General features: G+C 39.7%; 1 protein-coding gene across 1 annotated transcript in view; it reads left to right on the forward strand.

Moving 5' to 3' along the window:
- Nucleotides 1–10419, forward strand: part of LOC118850888 (probable G-protein coupled receptor 158) — a 29786-nt gene extending 19367 nt beyond the window's left edge. Inside the window, exons 2-3 of the mRNA XM_036760524.1 lie at nucleotides 7960–8065; nucleotides 10321–10419. Coding sequence (XP_036616419.1) covers nucleotides 7960–8065; nucleotides 10321–10419 — 205 coding nt within the window. The remainder of the gene's footprint in view (nucleotides 1–7959; nucleotides 8066–10320) is intronic.
- The last annotated feature ends 15608 nt before the right edge of the window (nucleotides 10420–26027 follow it).

A 26027-nucleotide genomic window follows, 5' to 3' on the forward strand; every position in this document is an offset into this window, starting at 1 on the left:
AAGAAGATGCCTTAGTGAATTTTTGCCTTCTTGCATTCAGAACAAAGGTCTTGGATGCTTTACCTGAAACGTGCACAAGAAAGGCAAAAGGAACAGTCTCATTTAAGTAGACTTCATCAGCCAGGCAGAGTAAAATTGAGAAGCATTGGGCAATTGAACTACCAAAGTGGCCCCAATAATGAGGGGATATATTATGATCATGGGGTCATTGAATGCCAGAAGAGATATTAGTGACTATACAACTTATTAATGGCTCATCACTTGGTTTAACATGTATCATTTATTAAAATTCAAACCATAGCCTTTGGCAAAGACAGGTAAGGTAAGGACTACTCCATGTATACAAAGAACCCTCAGCATATATACACTGCCACGGCAGCTGCTGTGAATGAAATCACAGGAGCTCAGATTTGGAGAGGACCTGAGAGGCAATCTAGTCCAACCTGTAATGGGACAGGAATTCCCTCAGCAACATTCAACAAATAGCCACCCAGTTTCTACTTGAAACCTAGTGAAGGAGAACTTATTTTCTCCTAGAGGATTCAGAAGCATAGGAAGAGGAGGAGATGAGAAAAGGAGGAAGAGATTAAATACCAGTCCCTCTGCCAGAAGAAAAAAAACCCCACCAAATTCTTATTCTCTCATGCTTCCTCAAATTGTTCATTTCACTTTGCCATAATGCGTAAATTCTTCCAGGTTGAGATTCTGGGTGGTCTAGTGGGATAGAGTGCTGGACTTGGAGTCAGGAAGGTGAGTTTAGTTCCCATCTCTTCTAACACACTTGCTAGTTGTATGATCTGGGGCAGTCACTTAAGCTCTATTTGGCTCAGCATCCTCATCGGCAAAATGGGGATCATAAAAGCACCTACCTTCCTGAGTTGTTGAGATATATTGACATTATGTATCTATATGTAAACATTATACATTTACATAATCATGTATTATTAAAGTATATATGTATACGTACATATGCGTGTGTGTTTAACTTTGTAAACCTTAAAGTGCTAAATAAATATGTTAGCTATTATTAAAACTTGCGGTCATGTAATTACTTTGGTAGTTATGAAACTTTTAGTAATTGACGTAGTCCATATTAACAAAAATGACTTGTATTCTTAGGTAGCTAAGTGGCACAGTGGATAGAATTTTGGATTTGGAGTTAAGAACAGCTGACTTAGCAACAGCTAGGTGGTGTAGTGAATAGAGCGCTGGCCCTGGAATCAGGAGGATTTGAGTTCAAATTTGACCTCAGACACTTACTAGCTGTATGACCCTGGGCAAGTCACTTAACCCCAATTGCCTCAAAAAAAGAAAAAAATAATTGACTTCAAATCTTGCTTTAAATGCTTACTAGCTGTATGATCTGGGGAAGTCACTTAACCTTTATCTGTATAATGAGGATAATAATAGCATCTACTACCTAGGGTGATATGAAGATAAAATGAAATAGTATTTGTAAAGCGTTTTGCATACCTTAAAGCACTATAAATACTAGATATTACTATGCAATGTCATGTATTAATAATAGGGATGGATAGTGATAGGAGGTGGACCTGTGACCTCATCAATATGGGGAACTCCCAGTTAAGGAAACTCCCTCCATCAATGCATGTCAGCAGCCTCCTTCAACTCTGGATCTTAGTGAGCTTTTAAGAGCAATGAGAGGTTGAATAATTGGCCCAGAAAGGTGCAGCTGGCAAGTGTCAGAGGAAGGATTAGCATCGTGATTTCATGGTAGTATGGATCCAGCAGTCTGTTTCTCCTATTTGATCAATCTAGAGCTGAAAGAAATGGTAGAGGTCATTTAGTTTAGCTCCCTCTTATGTATGAGGAAACTGGGGCCTTGTAGAGCTTCAATGATATTGGCCAATATCACATAGGTCATAAATGACAGAGGCAGAATTCAAACACGGCTCTGCTCAATCCAGAGCCATCACTCATTATGGGACTCTCCATTTTTGCTTTGAATCTTCCAGCATTTTAATTGGTAACTGTGCTTTCTCATTCCCTGATTCTGGATCTATACTTTTTTCCCCCTGGATCTTTGAGTTTTTTAATTGGTCATAGCCTTGTTTGTAGAATAGTGCCTGGAGAGGCTTGGAAAATCTTATCTTACTTCAGATGGGGTCCTTTTTGCAACGTAGGGAATGTTGCTGAGCAACTGAAAACCTCTCCCTCCCCCCCCCGCCCCAAATGGAGAGTTTGCCTTTTTGGTTAGATCAGACACAGCACAATTTTCTTAAATGGAAGGGCAGAATAGAATATTTGTATGAAGAATATTTAAGAATCTTAAAGGGAATTCCTTGAACTATGGTGCTCACTTCTAGTTACAGATGAGATATTCAAACTTTCCATGACTTGGGCTACTTTTAACAGTTGCCTTTTGTGACTTAATCATTCATATTAATAAAGGGAAGTAGCAATTTGGGGAGTTTGAAGCTTTTAGGCAATAAGTCAAAGCTTGGTTGGGTGAAGGCAGTATATAATAATACTGGGTACCTGGGAGTGTAGAAGAATATAGAAAAGGAGGAAGGAGAGCATTAAAGACAAATCTTACCTTCTTTGGTACTCCGCCCCCTAGATCATTTCTGTATCTTGGAGACATTTGAGGAATGCGTTCTCCCTCACCTCTCTAATACATTACATGACTTCCTTGCTCCCAAAATTCAGGCTATTGTTTTAACGTGTTTCAGATATATTATAGGTTGATTAGATTTTTGAGGGTGAAACTGGTAAGTCACTCTTTAGAACTTAGTTATGTGGGCAAGTGCTTTCTAAATACCAACTACCAGCACTGGGAGGATTTGGATCTACCCTTAAACTGGGGACTCCTTCTATGACTCATCTTTCTCCCACCATAAGCAGCAACCACATGGAAACTATTGAAAGATTCCTATTGAATCCATCATGCATCCAAATGCTTTGAGTTTAACTTCAGTTGCAGCTCTCCCCAGGTATTATTTTTTTCCTGGGATCTGATGCCTTTCTTTTATTTCATTCTCATTCCCCTAAGACACCTTTCCTACCACCATTACTCCATCTTCAGCGAAGCAGCAGATACAGAGCTGGTAATTCTGTTCCCAAGGTTAAAGCATCCTTGTGGGAGCTGGTCTTTTCAGAGGTCAAAATGAGAAGCTTTGACCCCACTCCATGGCCCTGGAGAGGACTCGAAAAGGCTTCTTGTGTTTTCATTGTGGCGAACCATTGAGCAGAGCATTTACCTCTCCAAGGGTAAAAAAAAAAGAAAAGAAAAAAAGAAAGAGCTTCTTTTCCTACCAATTAAAAGCCAAATCCCACACTTCCTTCAACAGGAAGTCAGTCTTGTTCTCCCAGAGGGTTTGTAAAGCCTCCCAGGTGTGATGAGTGCAGCTCTAATGAAGATGAGTCAGCATTTGATTTCTCAGCTGGGAAACCATAGCTCCTCACCTTGTTTCATTTTCTGCAAAAACAAAATGAGACCAAAAAAATCCTTCATGAACTGAGTTGGAAATCTGAGCCTTTTATTTGGGTTAGGGCACTCAGGCTGGGCACAAAACCCACCTCATGGAACTGCCAATTTGTCTGCCATCTTCTGAAGTGACTTTTTCCTCAGAAAGGACCCCGGCAATCACAATCTCGTGATGGCTCTTGTTTGCATGGTGTCTCCTGGGTGAACTGGTCAATCAACCAACCAATCAAAAATTTATGAAGTGCCTACTGTGTGCCAGATACTGTGCTAAGACTTCTATGCAATTAGCTATGATTTTATCAGACGGTTCAGAACACTTCCCGAGTTAATGAATCATTGCTAAGGCAGGACAAAAGGAAATGCCATTTATTTGAATATTTTTATTACCTTCATGTATATTTGGGAAATGATTCTCAGCTACAGAAGATGACCAAAGACAGCAGAGTCAGGAGTATGGTGGATGGCCATCCTCTGTGGAGCCCAGTTCTATGGAAAGATTCCAGGGGTAATCAAAAGATAATCATCTGAGTGAAGGAAGATAGAGGGTCTCAGGAGTATCCATACACCAGGTGTGTTGCTATGAAACCATAGAAATGTAGTTTCTTCATATTTCATTGCCATGTCAGGGATATGGGTCAACAAAATGGAGGGGGAAGAACCATTCTGTGGTTCTTAACCCTGCTTTCCTCAGTTTTAGCCATTTATTGAAGTGGACAGAGGTAGTCTCACTTATAATGTAATTTATTATGGGGAGGAAAATGGAAAAAAAATGGCTGTTGATTTATTCTAGTTATCATAAGGTCTGTATTAAAGATGAAAACTCTTAGAAATGAGATTAATGCATAACAAGAATTTACCAAATGTATCAAGGTGTGTCTGCTCCTGCTTTCTACCTTCTTCAAAACTTATCCCAGGTCATAGAATTATAGCACAGAAATTAGGAAAGTCATTTACTCTGGCTCCTTTGCTCCAGGTAAATTAACTCCTTAACCAGACTGAGATTTGTGAGATTCCATACCCAACAGCTCCAATTAGATATGTTTACGGCAGAATCAATGTATAGGTTGAGACAGTAATTACCCACATGGTGTGATTTTTTTTAAGGGAAGTAAAAGACCAGTTACCTTCCCAAAGCCAATGTATCTAAAATTTCCCACTTTAGAGTCCCTCCCTAAAGGTTCTCTAGAGTTAGGGTAACTTGGTTAAGGCATACATAGGAGATTAGCTAGCTAAATGTCCTTAGCAGGCAATCTGTTTATTGGATTAACAACTCATTCCCCTGGGACTTAGAACAGTGGTCTCAAACTCAAATAGAAACAGGACCACTAAACCATATATAAGGATCCCTGCAGGTGGCTTATTGACTTAGGAAACCACACATTAAATGGTTAATTCCATTCATTCATTTATCTATTTATATTTATTTTATTAAATCATTCATTCTTTCATTCCTCCCTCCCTTCCTTCCTTCCTTTCTTCCTTCCTTCCTTCTTTCTTTTCTCCCCCTATTTATGTTTGTATGTGTATTTATTTTGTGAAATTTTTCCCAATTAAATTTTAACCTGGTTTGGGGCACTTGGCTGCATTTGAGACCTTGGACCTAGAAGATAGTAAGAAACTAAAACAACAACAAGGGGACTCAAAACATCTCTGTTTTGATGAGAGGAGGTCTAGAACATGGGAGATTTTGTAGGGAGGAGTGGAGGGAGGTGGGAGCGCCTGAGCTCAGGGCCATGGTTAGCTAGGCGGAGGGATGAAGGCCAGAAGAGATCATAAAAAGATGGAGCTGAATGGAGATGGAGAGGTTCCAGAGAGACAGAGAGAGAGAGAGAGAGAGAGAGAGAGAGAGAGAGAGAGAGAGAGAGACAGACAGAGAGATAGAGAGACAGACAGAGAGGTTGATAAAACAAACAGAACCAAACAGAAGATAAGCAGCAGACAGCTCTGACCCTGGTCACCCCAAAGTCTATTGTCCTGCTACTTTCGTGAGTTCCAACCTCATGGGGATTGTGTAGTCCTTCCTCCCTTAGCTTTCTGTAGATTTGAAAATAAAAGATGTGATTATATGAGGATTTTTTTTTTCCAGTAGTGATAGATTTTCATGTTTAGGTTGGAATATATATGAAATATTTGGAAAATTTTGCCCCATATTATTGGTATAGAAACTGAATCCCATTTGTAGAGCCTTTCAGGGTTACAAATTGCCTTCCTCACAACAACCTTGTGCAGTAAATACTATTAGTAAGTTTTTTTTTCTTTTTGACTACCCCAGAGGCATAGGGAACTCCTGGTGGGGTGACCTTCCAATGTAGAGTGGCCCCTGTTCTTAAACCTACAGACTTAGAGAGTTGCCTGTTTTTCAGTCATGTCTGATTCTTCATGACCCCATTGGGGTTTTTCATGGGTGACATCCTAGAGTACTTTGCCATGTCTTTCTCCAGCTCATTTTATAGATGAGGAAACTGAGGCAAACAGGGTTAAGTGACTTGCTCAGGGTCACACAGCCTATAAGTATTTGAGGCCAGATTTGAACTCAGGAAGATGAATCTTCCTGACTCCAGGCCCACTATGCCACCCAAATGTCCAGGTGAGTTGCTTAGGGCATGGAGAACATAACCCCTTGGCCAGGGTCTCAGAGCCAGTAGGTGTCGGTCTGTTTGTCTGTCTCTCTGTCAGAGACAGGTCTTAAACCCAGGCCTTCCAGGTTTGAAGGCTGGTGTTCCCTGCTGTCTCTCAGTATTAGTATTATGGTGCCAATTTAGTAGGTAAGGATCAGAGACTAAAGGAGGTGGGGAAACTTCTCCAGAATCCCATTGCTGCTCTGGATCAGAATCAGGATGAGCAGATGCTCCTGTTGGAAGGCAACAGAGCACGAGTTGAAATGCACTGGATGGGGCACCTGAACACCTGGATTGGAGTTGTAGCTCTGCCATGGGCTTCCTGCATGATCCTGAGGAGGGACTTCACCTTTGGGGTCTGGGTTTCTTGTGCACAGACAGGTGAGGGATTTAGATTAGACCACTGATCCACAGAATGGTCTTTAGGACATTCAGGTTGTGTAGGACCTAGAGTCAAGAAGATCTGAATTCAAATCCTGCCTCAGATACTTACTAGCTGTAGGACCCCGAGCAAGTCACTTAACCTCTCTCTGACTCAGTTTCCTCAACTACAGAATGGAGACAGTAACAGTACCTGCCTTGCGTGGTTGTTGTGATGCATAGTAGGTGCTATAGAAATTTATAGAGCAGCCATTATGTGCCAGGCCATAGTGCCAAGTGCTTTACAAATACCATCTCATTTGATCGTCACCACATCTATTCCCAGACTTGCCCAGAGTCATGCATCTAGTAAGCGTCTGAGACTGCATTCGAATTCAGGTCTTCTGACTCCAGCCTCAGCTAGGGCTCTATCCACCGTGTCACCTAGCTGCCTCTATCATTGTTCTCATTAGTCATTCATCCATCAACACATTCATTTATTTATCTGTTTATTATGTATTAATTTATTTATGTGTGTGTGGATGTAAGTTTTTTCCAATTCATTTCAACATGTTTCTGTTCTGTTCCCTCATTAAATTAGGAAAGAAGGGTGAGGGGTAGAAGCATTCAGGTGTCATGAAGAACCCTGGGCTTAAGTCTTAAGCCCTGGTCCTGGCTCTGCCACTAATCAGCTATGTGATCTTGGGAAAACTACATCACTTGTCTAAGAAATTTTTTTTTTAGTTTGTAAAATTATTATGGTGGGACTAAGTGACCTCCAAGGTCTCTTTCAAATCTGAAATTCTATGGTGATCTAGCATCTGTAATCTCTAATTCCAAATCCAGAACTCTTTCCCTCAATGACACTTATTCATTGTCTCACTGTCATAGTTTCAATACTGACATGGGTCAGTGAGAGGCAAACTTGCATAATGGGTAGAAAACTGGCTTTCAACTCAGGAAGATCTGGATTCCAGTCCTACTTGTGACGTATTGGTGATATGACATTGGGCAAATCACTTTATTTCTTACTGCCCCAGGCAACTTTCTAAGGGTATATGCTACAGAGAACAGCCATAAAACAGCGTGTGTTAAATGCTTACTATGTAAGCATTTAGGTGATCTAGCATTGATTTTCCTATATGGCAGTAATACTGGGGGTGGGGAGTGGAGTAGGAAATGGTGTGGCCATGCTTCTTTTTACTTAGCCTGTCCCCTTGGTTGCTGCCATGTTGTCACAATGCTATTGGTCCTAAACATCAGAAGTATTACAACTGGGAGTTTCTTTTGTCAATAATAATTATTATAATAGCTAGCATTTACATCCTTATGTAAATGCTAATTTAATTTGGCTTTCTCTGTGATCATCCCATCATCTTTTGGCAAATTGGATGATTTCTCCTTTGTCTATACTTTTCTTTATGTTGCTATATCTGGTTCAGAGGGCAGAATGGAGAGTTTGAAGTCTTCAATGCCCACATTAATTCTTGTGTTCTCTCTTTCTCTTTCTGTCTCTGTCTCTCTTCTTCTCAGAGGCGTCGTGAAAGTTGACATAAATCTTCAAAAGGTGGACATTGACCAGTGTTCAAGTGATGGCTGGTTTTCAGGAACTCACAAATGCCATCTGAACAATTCAGAGGTAAGATCTTGCATAGAATAGTTCTGTTGAGAGAACGATGAAATGCTTTCCCTTGAATGCAATATGTTAGTTAAGTACCATACCCAAAAGATCTCTAGGTGCATTTTCTATTCTGCACAGAGGCTAATGGAGATAACATTATGCAACTTAGGGTGTATGAAGAACAACAATTCCTCAAGGGACCAAGAGAAGGCTGCAATGAAAATTGCTTAGGAAGTTTAGTTTGAGGCTAAATATATTCTTTAACAAAGACTGGGAGTTTAAAATAAACCCAAAGTGAGAAACCAGACCTTAAGATGGGTCAGGGAGGCTGTACACAGTTTTGTATGACACTCTACTTGGTGAGACAGTACTAGTATTCAGTTCGACACACGGCCATCTGCTACAAAGCATCAGAGAAAGCATGATGGGACATTTTGGTGAGTTTGGAGAAAATGTCCAATAGGAACCTGGAGAGGAGAATGGTTATCATTTTGTGTTGCTAATATTTAGGTTCCCAATGGTCTAGGAAGGGGTAGGGCTTGGATTAACAGGCAAAGTGAAGCAAGCATTATAATATGCTCTTGATGATGAGAATGTCCTTTGTTTTTTGCAGACTACAAATGATAACATTGTAATGATTTCATTTTTGGTAATCAGACCTATCCTTAGAGACAAAGAATATCTTGGATAATGTGTTAAATAGTGATTCTACCATGAAAGAAATGCTGGAGATGAGGTGGAGGTGGGGGTGGGGGGCAGCAAAATCCAACCTGATTTCCAAAGTTTTTACAGAAACTAAATCTAATTCTTTACAGAATTAAAAAGGTAGACCAAGTGTTTGAGAGCAGAATGTATGTATTTTTAACTGGAAAGGTGTTTGGTTTATTTCAGTCTTTTAGGGTAAATGAAGCTGCGCGCAATATATTCTAGTTTGTAGAAATTTGCCTTCAGAGATTTTGCAATACCTTTCACCTTACATAAATTTGCATAAGATTGATGGTAACTTTCTGAAACCACATGCTCCAGTGAAAATAATTCTAAGATTCAGTCAGAAGACCAGGTTGGAATACTGATACTCTCTATTTGTATCACCTTGAGCAATTCACTTTAACTTATCTGAGATTCAGTCACTAAAAAGTCATGTCTCTAATTTTCTCATTCATAAAATGGAAATAATTTTTGTACTACCACCATGTCAGGATGTAGAAAGGATCAAAGGAGGCACGTTAGAGGCGCTTTGTAAACCTTAACACACCATACAAATTGCAGCTATTGTTATTTTGTTCCTTTGTTATATTTTACACCCTTTTTCTTTTTACCTGTCTGAAAAGTTCCTTCATTGATGATCTTTAGGCCACAGATTCCTGGTTAAGTGAAATCTGTATTATTGGCCCAAGTCAATGACATGAGTCCTTAGATCTGGGTGGATAGGCTTTGGTTGTGTGTATGTGTGTTTTAAAATACTCTCTTATTTATGTATCTTCTTTATTGAACTATTTGCTTTTGGGCTCTTTTTTGTTGAGACCCCTTTTTTCTGAAGTAAAGTAAGATTCTCTTATTTTCAGTGGGGAATCTTGGCTTTTTTCCCTTGACTGGTAAACCTAGGGCAGGTTTAATTCCTTGATCAATTTTTAGTACCCTGCCCCTTAATGGAGATAATTTCTGAGGATGATACCATTATTGAGAAGTGCTCCCCAGGAGTGAGGATGGATTTATGCTGACGCAGCAGTACGGTTTGGGGAATGGAATGGAAAAGCATCTAAGTGCTTACTCTAAATCCAATCCTGCATTAAGTGGTGGGGGGGGATACAAAGAGTATGGTGGAAAGCACGTTGAAATCCAAATCAGCAATCCCACCTTTGACCCATGGGGTAGGATTGGGACTGGACCTGGTATCTCATTAGGATGGCAAAGTCCTGATGAGGACAAGCCTTCTACTGGTACAAATAAGCACCTTCTATTAACCCCAACCCAACAGCTGTGGGAGTAGTAATGCTCCCCAGGCAAAGAGCCCTGCTTCCACCCTAGGCTCTCATAGCTCACAACAAGGGGAGCAATCACTCTGGTGAATGGGTAGACATCTCTTTGAACCACCATCACCAACTGCTAACCAACTACCACCAGCAGGCAGTTCAACTTGCTGTCTTTTCCACCCCCATTACAAACCATTCATCTGCTTCCAGTCCAGCCCTGGAAATATTTTTTTTTGAAGCCACCTCTTTGGAGATGCGATTTAACAATTGCTTCTACTTCTGCAATCCTTACCTCCTCAGAAACTACAGCTACTAAAACCCCAGAAAAGTTCTCACCTGCGAGTCTTTGCTGTAGTCAAATGGTTTGATATCAGGATTGGATATGATTTTAATAGTTAAAGCAATATTATAAAAGATGCATTACCATAAGCTTTGCCATTAAGGACTATGGGATCTTTCATATCTGACATTCAGTTAAAACCTCTTCAATGGGTTATCTCCCTCTATTAGAATGGGTCCTCCTTGAGATCTGAGGCTCCCTCCATTTTTCTACTTGTATTCAATGCAGTTCTATACATAGTAAGCATTTAACACACGCTGTTTTATGGCTGTTCTCTGTAGCATATACCCTTAGAAAGTTGCCTGGGGCAGTAAGAAATAAAGTGATTTGCCCAATGTCATATCACCAATACGTCACAAGTAGGACTGGAATCCAGATCTTCCTGAGTTGAAAGCCAGTTTTCTACCCATTATGCAAGTTTGCCTCTCACTGACCCATGTCAGTATTGAAACTATGACAGTGAGACAATGAATAAGTGTCATTGAGGGAAAGAGTTCTGGATTTGGAATTAGAGATTACAGGTTCAAATCCCAGCTCTGTTACTTACTGCCTGTATAATTATGGGTTTCTTTTTCCTCACCTGTAATATGAAGTGACTGGGTCAGATGACATTTGGTGTTCCTTCTAGTTCAACATCCATGATTCAATAATCTGATGAACAAGGCTTCATTAATACTCTTTCTCTAACCATCTCAGCCAACTGGACGCTACCTCAGTTGTAACCAGCTAAGAAGTTGACCATTACAAATTAAGCCTACGTTTGAGAATATGGAAGCAGTCAGCTAGGGGTCCAGAGATTTTAATCAGTCCATGCCAACTAATGAAGTATTACTTGAAGATCTAAGATGGACAGATATGAATATAATCTTATGCCCACACTTAGGTATATGCATACACATATACATAAATGCATACATACACAATTTATGTATATACGTATGCGTATTTGTGTGTATGTATAAATATATAGTATATATACTATATCTAATGGCAATCTAAATGTAGGGCAAGATTAAATTTAGATCTGTTGATTTACATAATATATATATAATGCTTGTGTGTATGTATATACATATATATATATACAATATGCATATATATGTATATCTATCTGTGTATGTATATTCTTATACACACAAACACACACACACACACACACACACACACACACACACTCTGCTATGCAAAGTTCCTCTGGTGCCTCCTTGTTTAGAAGTACTCCAAACTCTAAACTTTACTCATTTCCCAAATCTATTTTTAAAATATTTTATTTTTATTCTGAACTTCATAAATACCAAATAGATTGGTCATTTGCTTATGCATTATAGAACAGAAAAAGAGGATTATACATAAAACCATATATTTTTATATATAGCTCACTTTTCTTTCAAAGCATATAATAAATTCAACCTGTAGCTTTAAAAAGTGTCCAACTTGTCTGGGCTTCTTTCTGGCTCTGCCTTCCCAAGACCTATAAGATCAGACTTCTTATTTCCTTTTTCCTCATTCTAATATTTTTTTTGAAAATTCTTCGCTTTTACTTTCCTTGTCATGAATGGTATTTTTCCTAGTCTTGAATTCCTGTTCTCATCACTACTTTTGCCCTGATAACTGCCCTGTGTTAGCTGAGCTTTATCCATTGACCTGACTAGGGTTTTCTGCATGGGTGTCATATTGTGGATATCAATCTGTGTATGTTACTTCCTTAGAGCTTTGTTCTGAGGTTCCATGGGGCTGTTCAGTAGGAGGCTGTCTGGAAACAAGGGGATAGGTATTTTTCTGACTGCTAAATCATCCTCTACTTGACTGCAGAAAGCTTAGGCTACTTCTCTTCCAGTCTTTCTGTTTACTTAATCAAGTGATCATGGTGGGGGCTTGTTTGAATTCTGCTAGAGGATCAATTTGATTATACCTCAGACTAAGGAATGTTAACTTTTCAAGCTTTGTGTCTTTAAAGCTTTTAAATGAATTACATTATTTTAGGGAAAAAAAATAAGACTCTTCACTTTGATTAACAGAGATTAGGTTGCTATGGTAATGTACAGTTTCTCTTCCCAGTGTTTAAGACTGTGTGAGGTTAAAAGCTCCTCTATTTTAAATATCAGAGGAGGTTAAGAATTTAAAAGTCACACAGAGGTAACCTTCCCAGGTTTTCAGGTATATTTATTCTTCTCCAGTGAGATGGTAGAAGTAGAAAAAATGAGTAATAAGAGATTGTGGCAGGAGCCCTGGGAATATTTAGCATAATGATGGTTCCTGGCACTTTAGAATTTACAAAGCACTTTCCTCACAACAATTATTTGGTAGTTTTGCTGAGAGGCATCACCACAGGAACTAGGAGGTCACCTAACATCCATCCATCCCTCCATCCATTCCTCTCTCTCTCTCATTCACTCGCTCTCTCAGTCTCTCTCAATCTCTTGATCTATCTCCCCTCTCTACCTCCCATGATCTCTTTCACCCCCTCACTCCTACCTCCCACCTCTCACTTTTATTTCTATATAGAATTAAGTGTTATAGCAATGAAAGAGGAAGGAATACTAGAGGTCATCTGGTCCAGGGGTTCTTAACCTCTTTTGAGTCATGGGCCTCTTCTCAGAATAATGTTTTTAAATGTACAAATAAAATATGATTATAAAAGAAACAAATTAACATTGAAATAGTTAGTTATAATATTTTTAAGAAAGCAAGTCCATAGACTCCAGGTTAAGAACCTCTGATTTAGTTCAATGCCCTCATTTTATAAAAAAAGAAGCACCTCAAACCACTTGTATTCTCCCTCCTCCCCTCAACAATATTCTTAACCTTGTACTTAACTGAAAACAAAAAACAAAATAAAAAGCCAAAGCCTCCATTGAAAATTTCTTCTTTTGTCCAGTTTTATACTTTAGATCATCCCAGAATTATTCCCCGCTTTCTCCTCCTTGGCTCCAGTCTTGGAGGAAGGCCTGAATCTTCCTGCAAATGGCAATCCATTAACTCTGTCCTGAGATCCTGTTGTCTCCAGGAACTTTTTTCCCCTTTGATAATCTCCCTACCTCCCTGCCCCCCCAACCAAATTTTATTTACTGGCTTCTTTCTTACTGCCTAAAAATATTCCTAGATCAACTTATGCCATCCTTAAAATACTTCGCTAGACAATCTCTAGGTTTCTTAAGCTATCATTCTATCATACTTTTCCCTTTTGTAGCCAAAAGAACAAAATAAAAACAGTAACTTTTATACTCATACTTTCTTACTTCCCATTCCTCAACCATTGAAATTTAGCTTTTGATGTCACCACTCAAATGAAACTGCTTTTTCTAAGGTTGTCAGTGATTTCTAAAATTTCAGAACCAATGGCCTTTTCCCAGCTTTCCTCTCTCTCTCTCTCTCTCTCTCTCTCTCTCTCTCTCTCTCTCTCTCTCTCTCTCTCTCCCCCTCTCCCCCTCTCTCTCTCCCTCTCTCTCTATCTCCCCCACCCAGTCAGAACCAAGCATTAGGAAGATGTGTGAACTACCTAAGCTTCCATAGGACTGAGCAAGTATTGAAAGGGAGGTTTTGTGGGGCCTGTTGTTCTTCCATCCTTCTTTAGAAGAAGACTGGTGACCCTGTTTGAAAGTCAAAATACGGGCCATATTAGGCTCATAGGCTTATAGATCCAGAGTTGGAAGGGATCACTGAGGCCCAAGGCCACCCAGGAGGAAAGCATCAAATGTGGGATTTGAACTGATGTCCTGAGAACGCAGAGTCAGTGCTCATTCTGCTGTACCACAGTACTTCTGACTAGCTACTAGACCATGAACAAATCACCCAATCTCTCTAAGACTCCCCTTATTCGCATGGGATTGGACTAGAAAAATGTCAAACTCAAATAGAAAAAAGGTCATTAAACCATACATAAGGATTCCCACATATTGACTGAGAAAACCACTTATTAATATTATCTGTGTGTTTTTATTTATTGTTATATGTGTTTTTTTTAAAAATTTGTTAAATATTCCCAATTATATTTGATTGGGGCTGCACTTGGGAATGTTGTGGGCTTCATGCAGCCAGTGGGTCACATGTTTGACACCCCTGGACTGGGAGATACAGTTTTGGATATATTATCCATTGATATATAGGACCGTTTCAGGTCCAAAATTCTGATTTCTGGTGGTGCAAACATAGGCTCTGAAAATAAGATTGTTTTTAAGAAGCCAAAAATCATTTTTAAGAAGCCAAGAACTTTAAAAAAGTCTCCCTTGTCAGTTATTTGATTAAATACATGATATTAATTTTAAAGTTAATAAATTAATTTAAATAAAGAAAAATTAAAAAATAATGTGAAGCTACAATGTTCTTTCCATGACATCTCACTAAAAGGGGTTAAATTAGCCTGGAATGATTGGCTTCCCTGGCTTCCTTCAAGTCCTATGCAAAACCTCACTTTCTATGGGAAGCCTTTCCCAATACCTTTTAATGTTAGTGCCTTCCCTCCTTTGGTTATTTTCAATTAATTCTGCCTATAGCTTGTTTATACTTTGTGTGTTGTCTCCTTCATTAGGTGGTGAGCTCCATGAGGGCAAAGGATATCTTTTGCCTTCTTTGTATCCTCAGCTCCTAACATAGTACCTGGCATATTGTTGAGTTGTTTCAGTTGTATCTGACATTTTGTGAACCCATTTGGGATTTTCTTGGCAAAGATACTGGAGTGATTTGCGATTTCCTTCTCCAACTCATTTTACAGATGAGGAAACTGAGGCAAAAAGGGTTAAGTGACATGCCCAGGGTCAAACAGGTAGTATCTGAGGCCAGATTTGAACTCAGGAAGATGAGTCTTCCTGACTTCAGGCCCAGTACTCTCTCCGCTCCTCCATTCAGCTGCCCTATACCCTGTATTATGGAGTTTAGTAGATTTTCAGTCATGACTGACTCTTTGTGACCCCATTTGGGGTTTTCTTGGCAAAGTTACTAGAGTGGTTTGCCATTTCTTTCTCCAGCTCATTTTATAGTTGAGAAACTGAGGCAAACAGGGTGAAGTGATTTGCCCAGGATCACACAGCTAGTAAGTGTCTGAGGCCAGATTTGAACTCATGAGATGAGTCTTCCTGATTCCAAGCCCAGTGCTCTGTGCACTGAACCACCTTGCTGCCCCACATGGCGTATAGTAGGAGCTTAGCAAATGTTTATTGACTAATTACTGACCAGAGAGAATAGGTGATCAATAATCCTAACTTTAGCACCATTTTCCTCTGCCTCGGAAACTTAATACCTCGTATCTACCAAAAACAAACTCTGGAGAAGGCAGTGCAGTTGAAAGAGCCCTCAGTCTGGATTCAGAAGATCCAGATCAAAATCCTACCTCTAATACTTCCCACCTGCATGACCTTGGGCAAGTCACTTAACTTCCATTTGATCTCAGTTTCCTCATCTTTGAACAAGAGAGTTGTATAAGAATGCCTCTGAAGTCCCTTCCAACCCTAGATTTGTGATCCTTTCATTGAAAAACAAATATTTGCACCTTTAATATCATTCTGTTAGTCTCTTCTATCTTCCAGGGGCGTTTTCATTTTAACTTTCATATGTAATTTCAGAATTTAAGAATTTATCCCTTACTGAAGAAATTCCAGCCTTCTGTAGAGAGGTGAAGCAGGTGATGGATTACTCCAATCATGCTGCATAGATAGAACCTTTCCTTCATTACTCTGGCCTACCCATGGGTCTCATTTGCTATCTTTCCTTTTTCTTAAAGGAAAAAATAACCAACCAAATAAACTTCCTAAAATTACTGCAACTTGCATCTGGAAGAGAGGAAAATAAACCTTCTGACCCACTTTCTATAAGCAGCGGATACTAAATTCATCCACTGAGGACTGATGGCTCCCTTATGGAATGGGTAAAAGGGCTGTTGCCCAGGGAGCGTTCATCTATTAGTTCATTTTAATTGAGGCCAGTGTCACTAGATCCAAGAGTACATGTTGTGGAGTGAGGTATAAACAGTACTGGAAAGGAAGGAGAGGGCTGGGTTATGAAGGATTTTGAATGCTAAACAGCATTTTGTATTCGCTACTGGAGGAGCCACTGGAGTTTATTGAGTGGGGGTGACATGATTGGATCTAAGCTCTAGGAAAATCACTTTAGCAGCTGAATGGAGGATGGATTGGAGTGGAGTGGAGTGGATGGATTGAGGCTGGTAGACCCACCAGCAGGCTATTGTGGTAATCAAGGCACAAGGTGATAAGGGAGTGGTGGCAATATCACAGGTGAGAAAGGGGTGTATTTGAGAGATGTTATAAAGGTAAAATTGACAGGTCTTGGCAACATCTTGGATATGGGGAGTGAGAGATAGTAAGGAATCCAGGATGATTCCTAGGCTGGGAGCCTGAAGGACTGGGAGGATGATGATGTTTCCCTCTGCACTAACAGGGAAGGTAGGAGTTGGGAGGGTTGAGGGGAAAAGATTATGAGTTCCATCTTGGATATATTGAGTTTGAGATATCTATTGGATATCGAGTTTGATATTTCTGTAAGGTAGTTGGAGATGTGAGATCAGGGGTCAGCAGAGAGTTTGGGGCAGCATAAGTAAATTCAAGAATCATCAGCATAGAGATGGTAAAGAAATCTATGGGAGCTGATGAGATCACCAAGTGAAGTAATGCAGAGGGAGAAGAGAAGAGCTTAGGACGGAACTGTGAGGGACACCTGTAGCTAGAGGGTGTGATCTGGAAGAAGATCCAGCAAAGGAGAAAGAGAAGGAGCTGTCATCATCATCTAAGGTCTCTTCTAGCTCTAGAAATGCAAAATACTATGATCTATGAAGTCCTGTTGTTTTGATTTTTATTTTTTCCCTTTAAAAGTTTATTATTTGTTTTTGACATTCTTTTCTTTTTAAATTTTGAGTTCCAGATTATCTTTGTTCTTCCCATCCCTTCCCACACTCACGGAGAAGGCAAGCAATAGGCTATCAATTATATATGTGAAGTCATGCAAAGCACATTTCCATATTACAAAAAAATTAAGGAAATGAAGAAAGTGAAAAATTTATACTTCAATTTGTACTCAGAGTGGAGATGGACAGTATTTTTCATTGCGAATCTTTTGGAATTGTCTCAGATCACTGTGTTGATTAGAGTAGCCAAGCTTTTCACAGTTGATCATGATTACAACATTGCTGTTACTGCGCACAATGATATCCCAGTTCTGTTCTCTTTGCATCAGTTCACATAGATCTTGCAGTGTTTTCTCTGAAACTGCCTCTCTCACATTGCCCACGGCACAGTAGTATTCCATCACAATCATATACCACAACTTGTTTAGCCATTCCTCTGTTGATGAGCAGCCCCTTGATTTCCATTATTTTTTGCTGCCATAAAAAGAGCTACTATAAGTATTTTTGTATACATAGGCCCTTTTCCTTTTTCTTTGATCTCTTTGGGATCCAGACCTAGTAGTAATATTGCTGGGTCAAAGGGTCTGTGCAATTTTATAGCCCTTTAGGCATAGTTCCAAATTGTCCTCCACAATGGTTGGAGCAGTTCATTACTTGACCAGCAATTCATTAATATACCAGTTATCTGGTCTCTCTGATAAATGACTATTTGACCCTATAGCCACTCCTCTCATTCACCCCATTCCTTACCTCTCATTCAGCAAAAGGTATTTGGAGGAAAGGAACGTGGGAAATGTCACCAGTGGAGTATGCTGTCTTGTGATTTGAGAGATAAGCATTACCTTGTAAGCCTCTTAGACCAAAATCATCATTGACAGGGGGCTATCCCTATCTTATAAAATTAATTAACTTCCACTTTGCATATGCACAAAGAAATAAAAAGTCCTTGAGAATGGAATCTCTGATGGGTCAATGTCCAGATGAAAGGAAGATGATGTTTACAAGCAGTTTGGTTTTTTGTCTCTTTCACTTTGGGGAGCTAAATGCCATTTTTAAAAGTAGTAAACATTAAAATTTTATTCTCTGAACTCCCCAAAATAGGATTATTGATGCCTTGTGTTTTTGCATCACAGTCATTTTTGGAAATAGTCTACTCTGCCTCCTGTTCTGTCCTTCTACCTCTCCCTTGCCATCTCCGCCCCATAATTGAGCTCCACTTTCTTGTAGCAAAAAAGGAAAAACAAAAGAAAAGGAATTAAGCAAAGGAAAAACACTGATGTCATGGTTCTGTCTGATACTATATGCAACATTCTGCCCTCATAATCTCCCACCTATTTTTGGAGAGGAGAGGACTATGTTGTATCATCTGTTCTATAGGGCCATTATTATTGTTTGTTTTTCACTTACTCAAAGTCTTACTTTCAATGGTCTTCTCATCAATATTGTTGTAGTCATTGTATATATTGTTTTGATGGTCCCACTTTACTTTGCATTAGTTCACATACATCTTTCCCTTTTTCTCTGACTTCCCCACCACATTTTCAGCCATTCCTCAATCGATAGGCACTTTCCCCCTTCTTTTATATCACACAGTGTGCTACTACAGCCAGTTTGATATATTTCTAACTTTGACCTCCTTGAGATCCATGCCCAGTAGTGGGACTGGTGGGTTGAAGGGTACAATCAGTTTAGTCTCTCAAACATCATTCATTTTTTTGCTCAGTTTGTTGAGAAGGTTGTTTGTTGATCTCTTGTTGGACCGAAGACCACAGGTACCTAACATATCAATACAAACACTGGATGCTTAGAGCACCCTTCATCCATACTCTATTCACTTCATGGGCCTGTATGGAGTGAGCAACTTTACCATATTCCAGGGCAGCTTTAATGGGATGGATTGCTTTCATTGGGCCTTTCAACTTATACAGAAATGCCAAGTTTCAATATTTTGTCCTCTATTTCAACAAATATTAAGCATTTACTTTCTATAAGGCTTCATGCTAGGTACTGGTGATATAGAGAAAAAGATGACAAAATTCTCACCCTTCAGGGAGTTTTCAGTCTATTTGCCTAGGAGAGGATAGAGACAAGTCCTTATTCTGTGTCCTGGTGCCAAACTTGGGCCTGTAGATCCAAGCTTTAAAATATTACTGCCCTTTTGTTTGGAGGGCATCAAGAGTGTGCTTCCATTGTAGGCTTTGAAAAGTCTGAATCCCTACGTGAAAATTTAGCATTGTCTTGAGTTAGAAACCAAGAATTTTCAAATGTGTCAGTTTACTTTATCTGTGTGCAAGGCTAAGTGTGCTACAAGATCAAAATCCACGAGTTACTTTTGTTTTTGAGATAAAGGGCAAAGTAATTGCCATTCCTTTCAACCAGTTGTTGTTGTGTTTGTTCTTCATTTTCAAAGAGGACCATGGCATCAGGGAAATGATGACATGACTCGCAGTCGACTTTGATAGAACAGTGGACTTAGGGTTGGGAGATTAAGGTTGGAATTCTGCTTCTGACACTAGATTCATGGGAAATTAACTTAGCCTTTATTTTCCTCATCTATAAAATCAGGATAACAATACTGTACTGTATTACCTGTCTCAAAGATGCCCTGAGGAAAACTTTTTCAACTTTAAAGCCCTATATAAATGTGATTTTAAAAATTTAATCATTCTTCCTATTCTTTTTCCAAGAACAATATGATGATAATAGATAAGAAACTATTTCTCTCCTCTAGCTCCTTAGACCAGAAATTAGAACAAGGAGCTCTGCCCATATTTGTTTCTTTAGTTAGATGTTTAAAGTGAGTTTTAGGGTATAGAAATGTTGTTACTCACAGGACATTTCTGTATTTAGGACTTGAAGTGGGGCAGGGGAGAGCTTGAGGCAAAAAGCAATCACTATAAAGTGGTGGTATCTTTTATCTTGTGAGGTGGTTTGCCTTAGGCAAAATCATAGGTCACGTGGGACCCCATTTCTAACTTAAAGTCTTAGAAATGCTAAGTGACTTGTCCAAGGTCACACAGTTGATAAGTGTTAGAGGTGGGATTTGAACCCAGCTCTTTGTGACTCCAGGTCCAGCACTCTGACCTTTAAGTCACATTGCCTCTCCTCAAATCCTAATGCAGCAGATCTTAGAAGCCATTATGGGTGGAGGGCAGGGAAGTGGATGAAGAGGAAAGGACAACTTGTCCCTGTCTCTGTGGGATTAAAAATAAATTGACTGTGCTTTTACCTAAAACTCCTGGAGTTTTCAGTCTTAGGGGGTATGAGTCATGTAGAGAGATAGAAAGGGAGGAAATATTGGAATAGAGAAATAGCAGGACGGAGGAAGGTAGACTAGACTATCTTAGGAGCTCACGACGAGGGAGAAGTCAGAAAATTAATGGAAGTATTTAGAGTATGTTCCCTACCTCTCACATTTCCCAGTGAATCCTGCCAGGGATAAGGTATATAGGTGCTTAGGAAATATTTACTGAATTAAATTGAATTAAGGAAGGAAAGAAATACTTAACAGAAATTCTGTTAAATACTATTATGTACTAGGCACTGTGCTAAATGCTTTATAAATATGATCTCACCTGAGTCCACAACAACCCTGGGAGGAAGGTGCTCTTACTACCCCCATTTTACAGATGAGGAAACTGAGACAAACAGCAATTAAGTGACTTGTCCAGGGCCAACTAGCTAGTAAACATATGAGGTTGGATTTGAACTCCCATCTTGTTGACTCCAGGACACTCTCCACTGCACCTCCTGGCTACATCAGGAAGCTATTGAGTCTCTGTAAAAGTCTAAACAGGTGAGTCTCCCTGTGCTTTCTTTCTCTTCCATTCAACAAATTTTATTGATTTCTGTAAGAATAACCTGTAGATTGAGCCTCAAAATACATTTTTAAACTTAAAAAATTTTGATGAAATAAATACTTATTAATTGAAAAATAAAATAGAAGATTAGGGGGGGAAATGAAGTAAATTAAATGGTTAATAAAATTGGAGCTATAGCTAAGAGCGAGGTCACAGTGGGAATGTTATCTTGAAAGGACCTTTGGCTCCACGTTTTGGTGGTAGAGTGGATGGAGTAGCTTGGAAAGGCAGTGAGTATGATGTCATAAAGAAAGGGCTGAATGTAGAGCTGTCACATTCACAATCTCTTGATTATTAGCTGTATAACCCTGTGCAAGGTATTTAACCTTATTAAGACTCAATTTATAGCAGATGCTATTGTAGGAGCTGTTATGACATGGTGACTCCATTTGAGTGACTGCTCTGACCAGACAGAGCTTGTCCAAGTGAGAGAGAAGTCCAGGCCTCCCTAAAGGCTTGCAATTAGGTCTAAGGCTCTGGGTTCAGGAGATTCTGCTTGTTAGTGGACATTGTAGGTTGTCTGCTTCCAGTGTAGAGTACCTGTCTGCTTCCTATGGGGTACCTAGTAGATGGTGCTGCTACTTAGGGGAGGGCTTCAGTGGTGAGGAGCTTCCCCCAGCTGAGCTTCTTTCCCATTTGCAGGTCTAGGCAGCAGGACTGGTACCAGCCTTTGGGTGTAATTTGAGAGGAGCCAGATGTAGGTATCAGTTTATGTGAAATATATCTGGAGGAGCCATGATATGAAAGTCTAACCTGGCTCATACTTAGTGCCTCTTCTTGAATGGAGACCTTGATGTTTAGTGTCTGCTCTGATGGGTACTGTCCTTTCCTGTCATAGTCTTAGGACTGCCAAAGAACATTCTGAACATGGTTCACTGAAACAACATCTGTGCAAACTCAGAGTTCTGTAGTGTGGACTCTATATGAAGTGGTTTATTTGATAATCCATGTTCTATTACAACATCAATTGAGATTTTGGAAACAACCAAATCCATTTCTCCTCTTAGACAATTATCCACACAGCAATATTTGAAGGTTTATTAAATCTTCTGAGTTTACGTACGTGAGTCACTTTTTTTTGGCGTGTCTACTGATTGTCATTTGTTCGAAAGTTGTAGTTGCATTTGACAGTCTAAGCATTTGTTAGTTTGCCTATAAATGTCCATCAGTGGATTTTGACTATAAAACTATTGACGGCCTCCCTTTCATCTGAGATTTAGGCATTTCATATGATTGTAGCCTTAAATTGGAAGAGATCTTATATCCTTTAGCCTGACTTCCTCAATTTAGAGATGAGGAAACTGAGGCCCAGAGCAGGAAAGTTCAAGGTTGTCCAAGGTCATACCCATTGCGGTCAGCAGAACTGGGTTTTGAACTCCCAATTCAATATCTTTTCCCATACACAATACTTCTTATTTCCTTTGAGTCTTCTCTCTGTTCTTGCTACTGTGGCTGTGGCAGTTAGTTATTTTGGAGAGGTGGGGGAAGGAGTGCCCTCTTGGAATGTCCTATATCACTGATCCCTCTATAGTGCCTTGTATATAGTATGTGTTTGGCATTAGATTATTGGAAGAATGGAAGGAGGGAAGACAGCCAGTAGGGAAAGTTAAAGCCACCGACTTCAAAATAGGCCTGTGAGATTTTCAGCTCTGCTATAGAAAGTGGCTTCAATGTAGCTTAAACACAGTGGAAGCTTAAATTAATTAATCCATGCCTGAAAGTAGACATTTTAGGAACTAGGACTTTTGCAGGAGCAGCTAGGTGCACAGAGTGCTGGGCCTGGAGACAGGAAAACTGATTGTCCTGAGTTCAAATCTGACCTCAGACACTTACTTGCTGTGTGCCTGGGCAAATCTCTTCACCCTGTTTTCCTCAGTTTTCTCATCTGTAAAATAATCTGGAGAAGGAAATGGCAAATCATTCCAGTATCTTTGTCAAGAAAACCGCAAATGGACGGTTGGACACGACTGAATAACACCTGAATAACAACAATGACAAAGGACTTTTGCCTTGACAAAGGAAGGCACTGTTGTACTGTAGAAAGAATGTTGGAGTTGCTTTCAAAAGACTTGGTTGAAATCTTCACATACTGCTTAGTATCTGTGTGGCTTAACCTCTCTAGGGCATGTTTCTTCATCTGTGAAGTAGAGAACCACAAATTGTCTTTCAGCAGGGGAATGATGTGATCTGACCTGCATGTTACCCTGTGTGTTTGTGTGTTACTTGAGCAGCAATGTAAAGGTTTGGAAGGAGGGAGAGAGGGAGGGAGGGAGGGAGAGAGAGAGAGAGAGAGAGAGAGAGAGAGAGAGAGAGAGAGAGAGAGACAGACAGACAGACAGACAGACACAGAGAGAGACAGAGAAAGACAGAGAGTGAGAGTGAGAGAGAGCAAGAGCGAGAGAGAGGGAGAGAGAGAGGGAGAGGGAGAGGAAACTAGAAGTAGGCAGGCCAATCAGACATCTCAGGAAGGCTGGACTTGATCGTCTCTAAGGTCCTTTAAAGCTTATCCTTCCTTTCCATTTTATAATCCATATTGCTGTTAAAGTAATCTTTCCAATGTTCAGGTCAGATCAAGTCATTTTCCTCCTCAATCTCTAGCTCTCCATTGCTTACATGGTGTGTTTTAATTCAATTCAATTAATGTTTATTAGGTACCTATGATGTATAGATCACTGTACTGTATGCACGGGTGTGGAGTGGGGTGTTGGAACACAACTGGATATGCCACGTTACCTACCCTATAACGACTTGTAGTCTTAGGGGGATCTAATAAGATATACAGGTAATTATGCTGCAAAATAATGTATGATGCACTCTTTGCAGAGAGGTACATGAAGAAGTGTTGTGTGAGGTCTGAATAAAGAAAAGAACATTAACTTGGAGGAAGTGTCATTTGAATCAGATGAGTATATGGAGAGAATTCTATTCCAGGCATGAGGAATTCAACACATGACAACATTCGAGGCCCAGGGAATATCGTGAGCGAAGGGCATATTGCTTGGAAAGTGCGGGATGTGTTCAGGAAACAAAGCAGTTCATTTCAGCCAGAGCAGAGTGGTACGTGAAGTAAGGCTGCAAAGGCAGTGCCTGATTATCGGTAGACCAACTTGTAGACCATTCTAAGGAGTTTATACATGCTTGGCAATTGAGAACTTTTTGAGTAGAGAAATGATTCTTTACGGGCAAGGTTAATCTACCCATGGCACATCAAAGGGATTAGAAGAGAAAAGCTACTAGGAATAGTCTAAGGGGATGTTAATATGGGCCTGTCCAAGGAGAGTGGTGATTTGAAGAGAGAGGGGAGGATGGGTGGGAAAAAAAAGGTATTGTGGAAGTAGCAATGAAAAAACCCCAGGATAATTAATTGTTTCTTTCCATCCCTTTCCTTTTCAGATCCAAAGGTAATATCTAGGGGCTCAGATAAGTGGCCTGGATTATAGAATGCCTGGGACCTATGCATTCAAATTCTAATTCACACACTTCCCATATTTGACTCTGGGCAAATCACTTTAATTCTCCTATTCTCAATTTCCTTATCAGTAAAATGGGGCTAAAGAAGGCCCATAGCGCTTACCTCACCAGATTGTTGGGAGAGTTGAATGAGATGATTTTTTGGCAAGAGCTCAGCACAAATTAGAACACCAACTCCAGAATTTTAGAGTTGATCTTCAAATAGAAATAATATTGATATATCAATATAATTATCAAGCACTGCTTAATTTCTCCCCTAGCTTTTTCCTGTCTTTTACTTAAAAAATAGTCATCTCTGAAATAATTTCCATCCTGGTTTTCTTTTCTTGTGTTTTTTTTAGGATGGAGGGGGGTGGCAGCAATTTTGAGGACAAAAGGTATTGGTTGCTATGTAGCTGGCAGTAAGATGAAGATTATTTAGCAATAAACTCAAGATTGTAAGATTCATGATGTCAGTGCCCACGTTGGGATGAATCATAAGAAAATGATGGCAAGAAAAATGGGGTCCCTAGAAATCTTGACAGCTTTAATGAGGTTTCAAAAACATAGCAGCCATCTTTAAATGTCAGCTGAGAATATTATAAACTTGTCATGAATGAAGTTTGGGTGTTATCATCATCATCATGATCATTACTGTTATTGTCGTCACATGGATTCATTTAGAAGATGGGTTGGTGTCATGGGAAGATGCCTTTTGCCAAGATGATCAGTATGAATCAGTCTCTGAATTGCTTTCTGGCAACTGATCACACAGTTTTATCCATTGGGGGCTTGCTTTTTGATAATGGGGATGCAGGGTTAAAAAATGAGCAAAAATGATGTCAAATTTAGGTTGTCATTTTCTTGTTAATTGGGATACCAGTTGCTGAGTGAAAACTATTCCTGGCTCATAGGATTCTACAAATGCTTTACAGATAGATTTCACAATTAATGTTTCTGAAAAACTCTTTAGAAGTTGGCATTAGTATCGTCTTCTTAATAGGAGAGGGCTAGACCTTGGTGTGGGCAGAGGGGAGATGTGAAGGTGGAAAATCCTCTAAAGCTTGAATACATGGCCATCCTTTCATGAGGGAAAGAGTGTCATGATAAATATGTAAACAGTTCATTCTATAGGAGAGAGTGTGGTACAGTGCATAAGGGGCTGGCATTGAGTCAGGAAGACCTTGACTTCAAATATTTCCTCCTTCTGACATATACTGGCTGTGGGACCTTGGGTATGTCACTCAGCCTCTCAATTCTCTAGGTATATCTCTCAGATTATAAATTGCAAAGAAGGTGCCAAGCTACATTGGTATCTTGCTTATGAAATTGGTACCAATGCTTAGGAAATTACATTCCCAGTCCCTATTCCTATTTCTTCCTTAGAGCATTTAAGAAAATAAAAGGGAAGGACCCTATTCTCTTTCCCCACCAACTTATATTATTCCTTCTGACAGGAGCTGTCCAGTGGAATCTTTCTGGATCACCCCAGTCAATAGTGATC

This window comes from Trichosurus vulpecula, chromosome 5 (genome assembly GCF_011100635.1).
Source record: "Trichosurus vulpecula isolate mTriVul1 chromosome 5, mTriVul1.pri, whole genome shotgun sequence".
NCBI lineage: Eukaryota > Metazoa > Chordata > Mammalia > Diprotodontia > Phalangeridae > Trichosurus > Trichosurus vulpecula.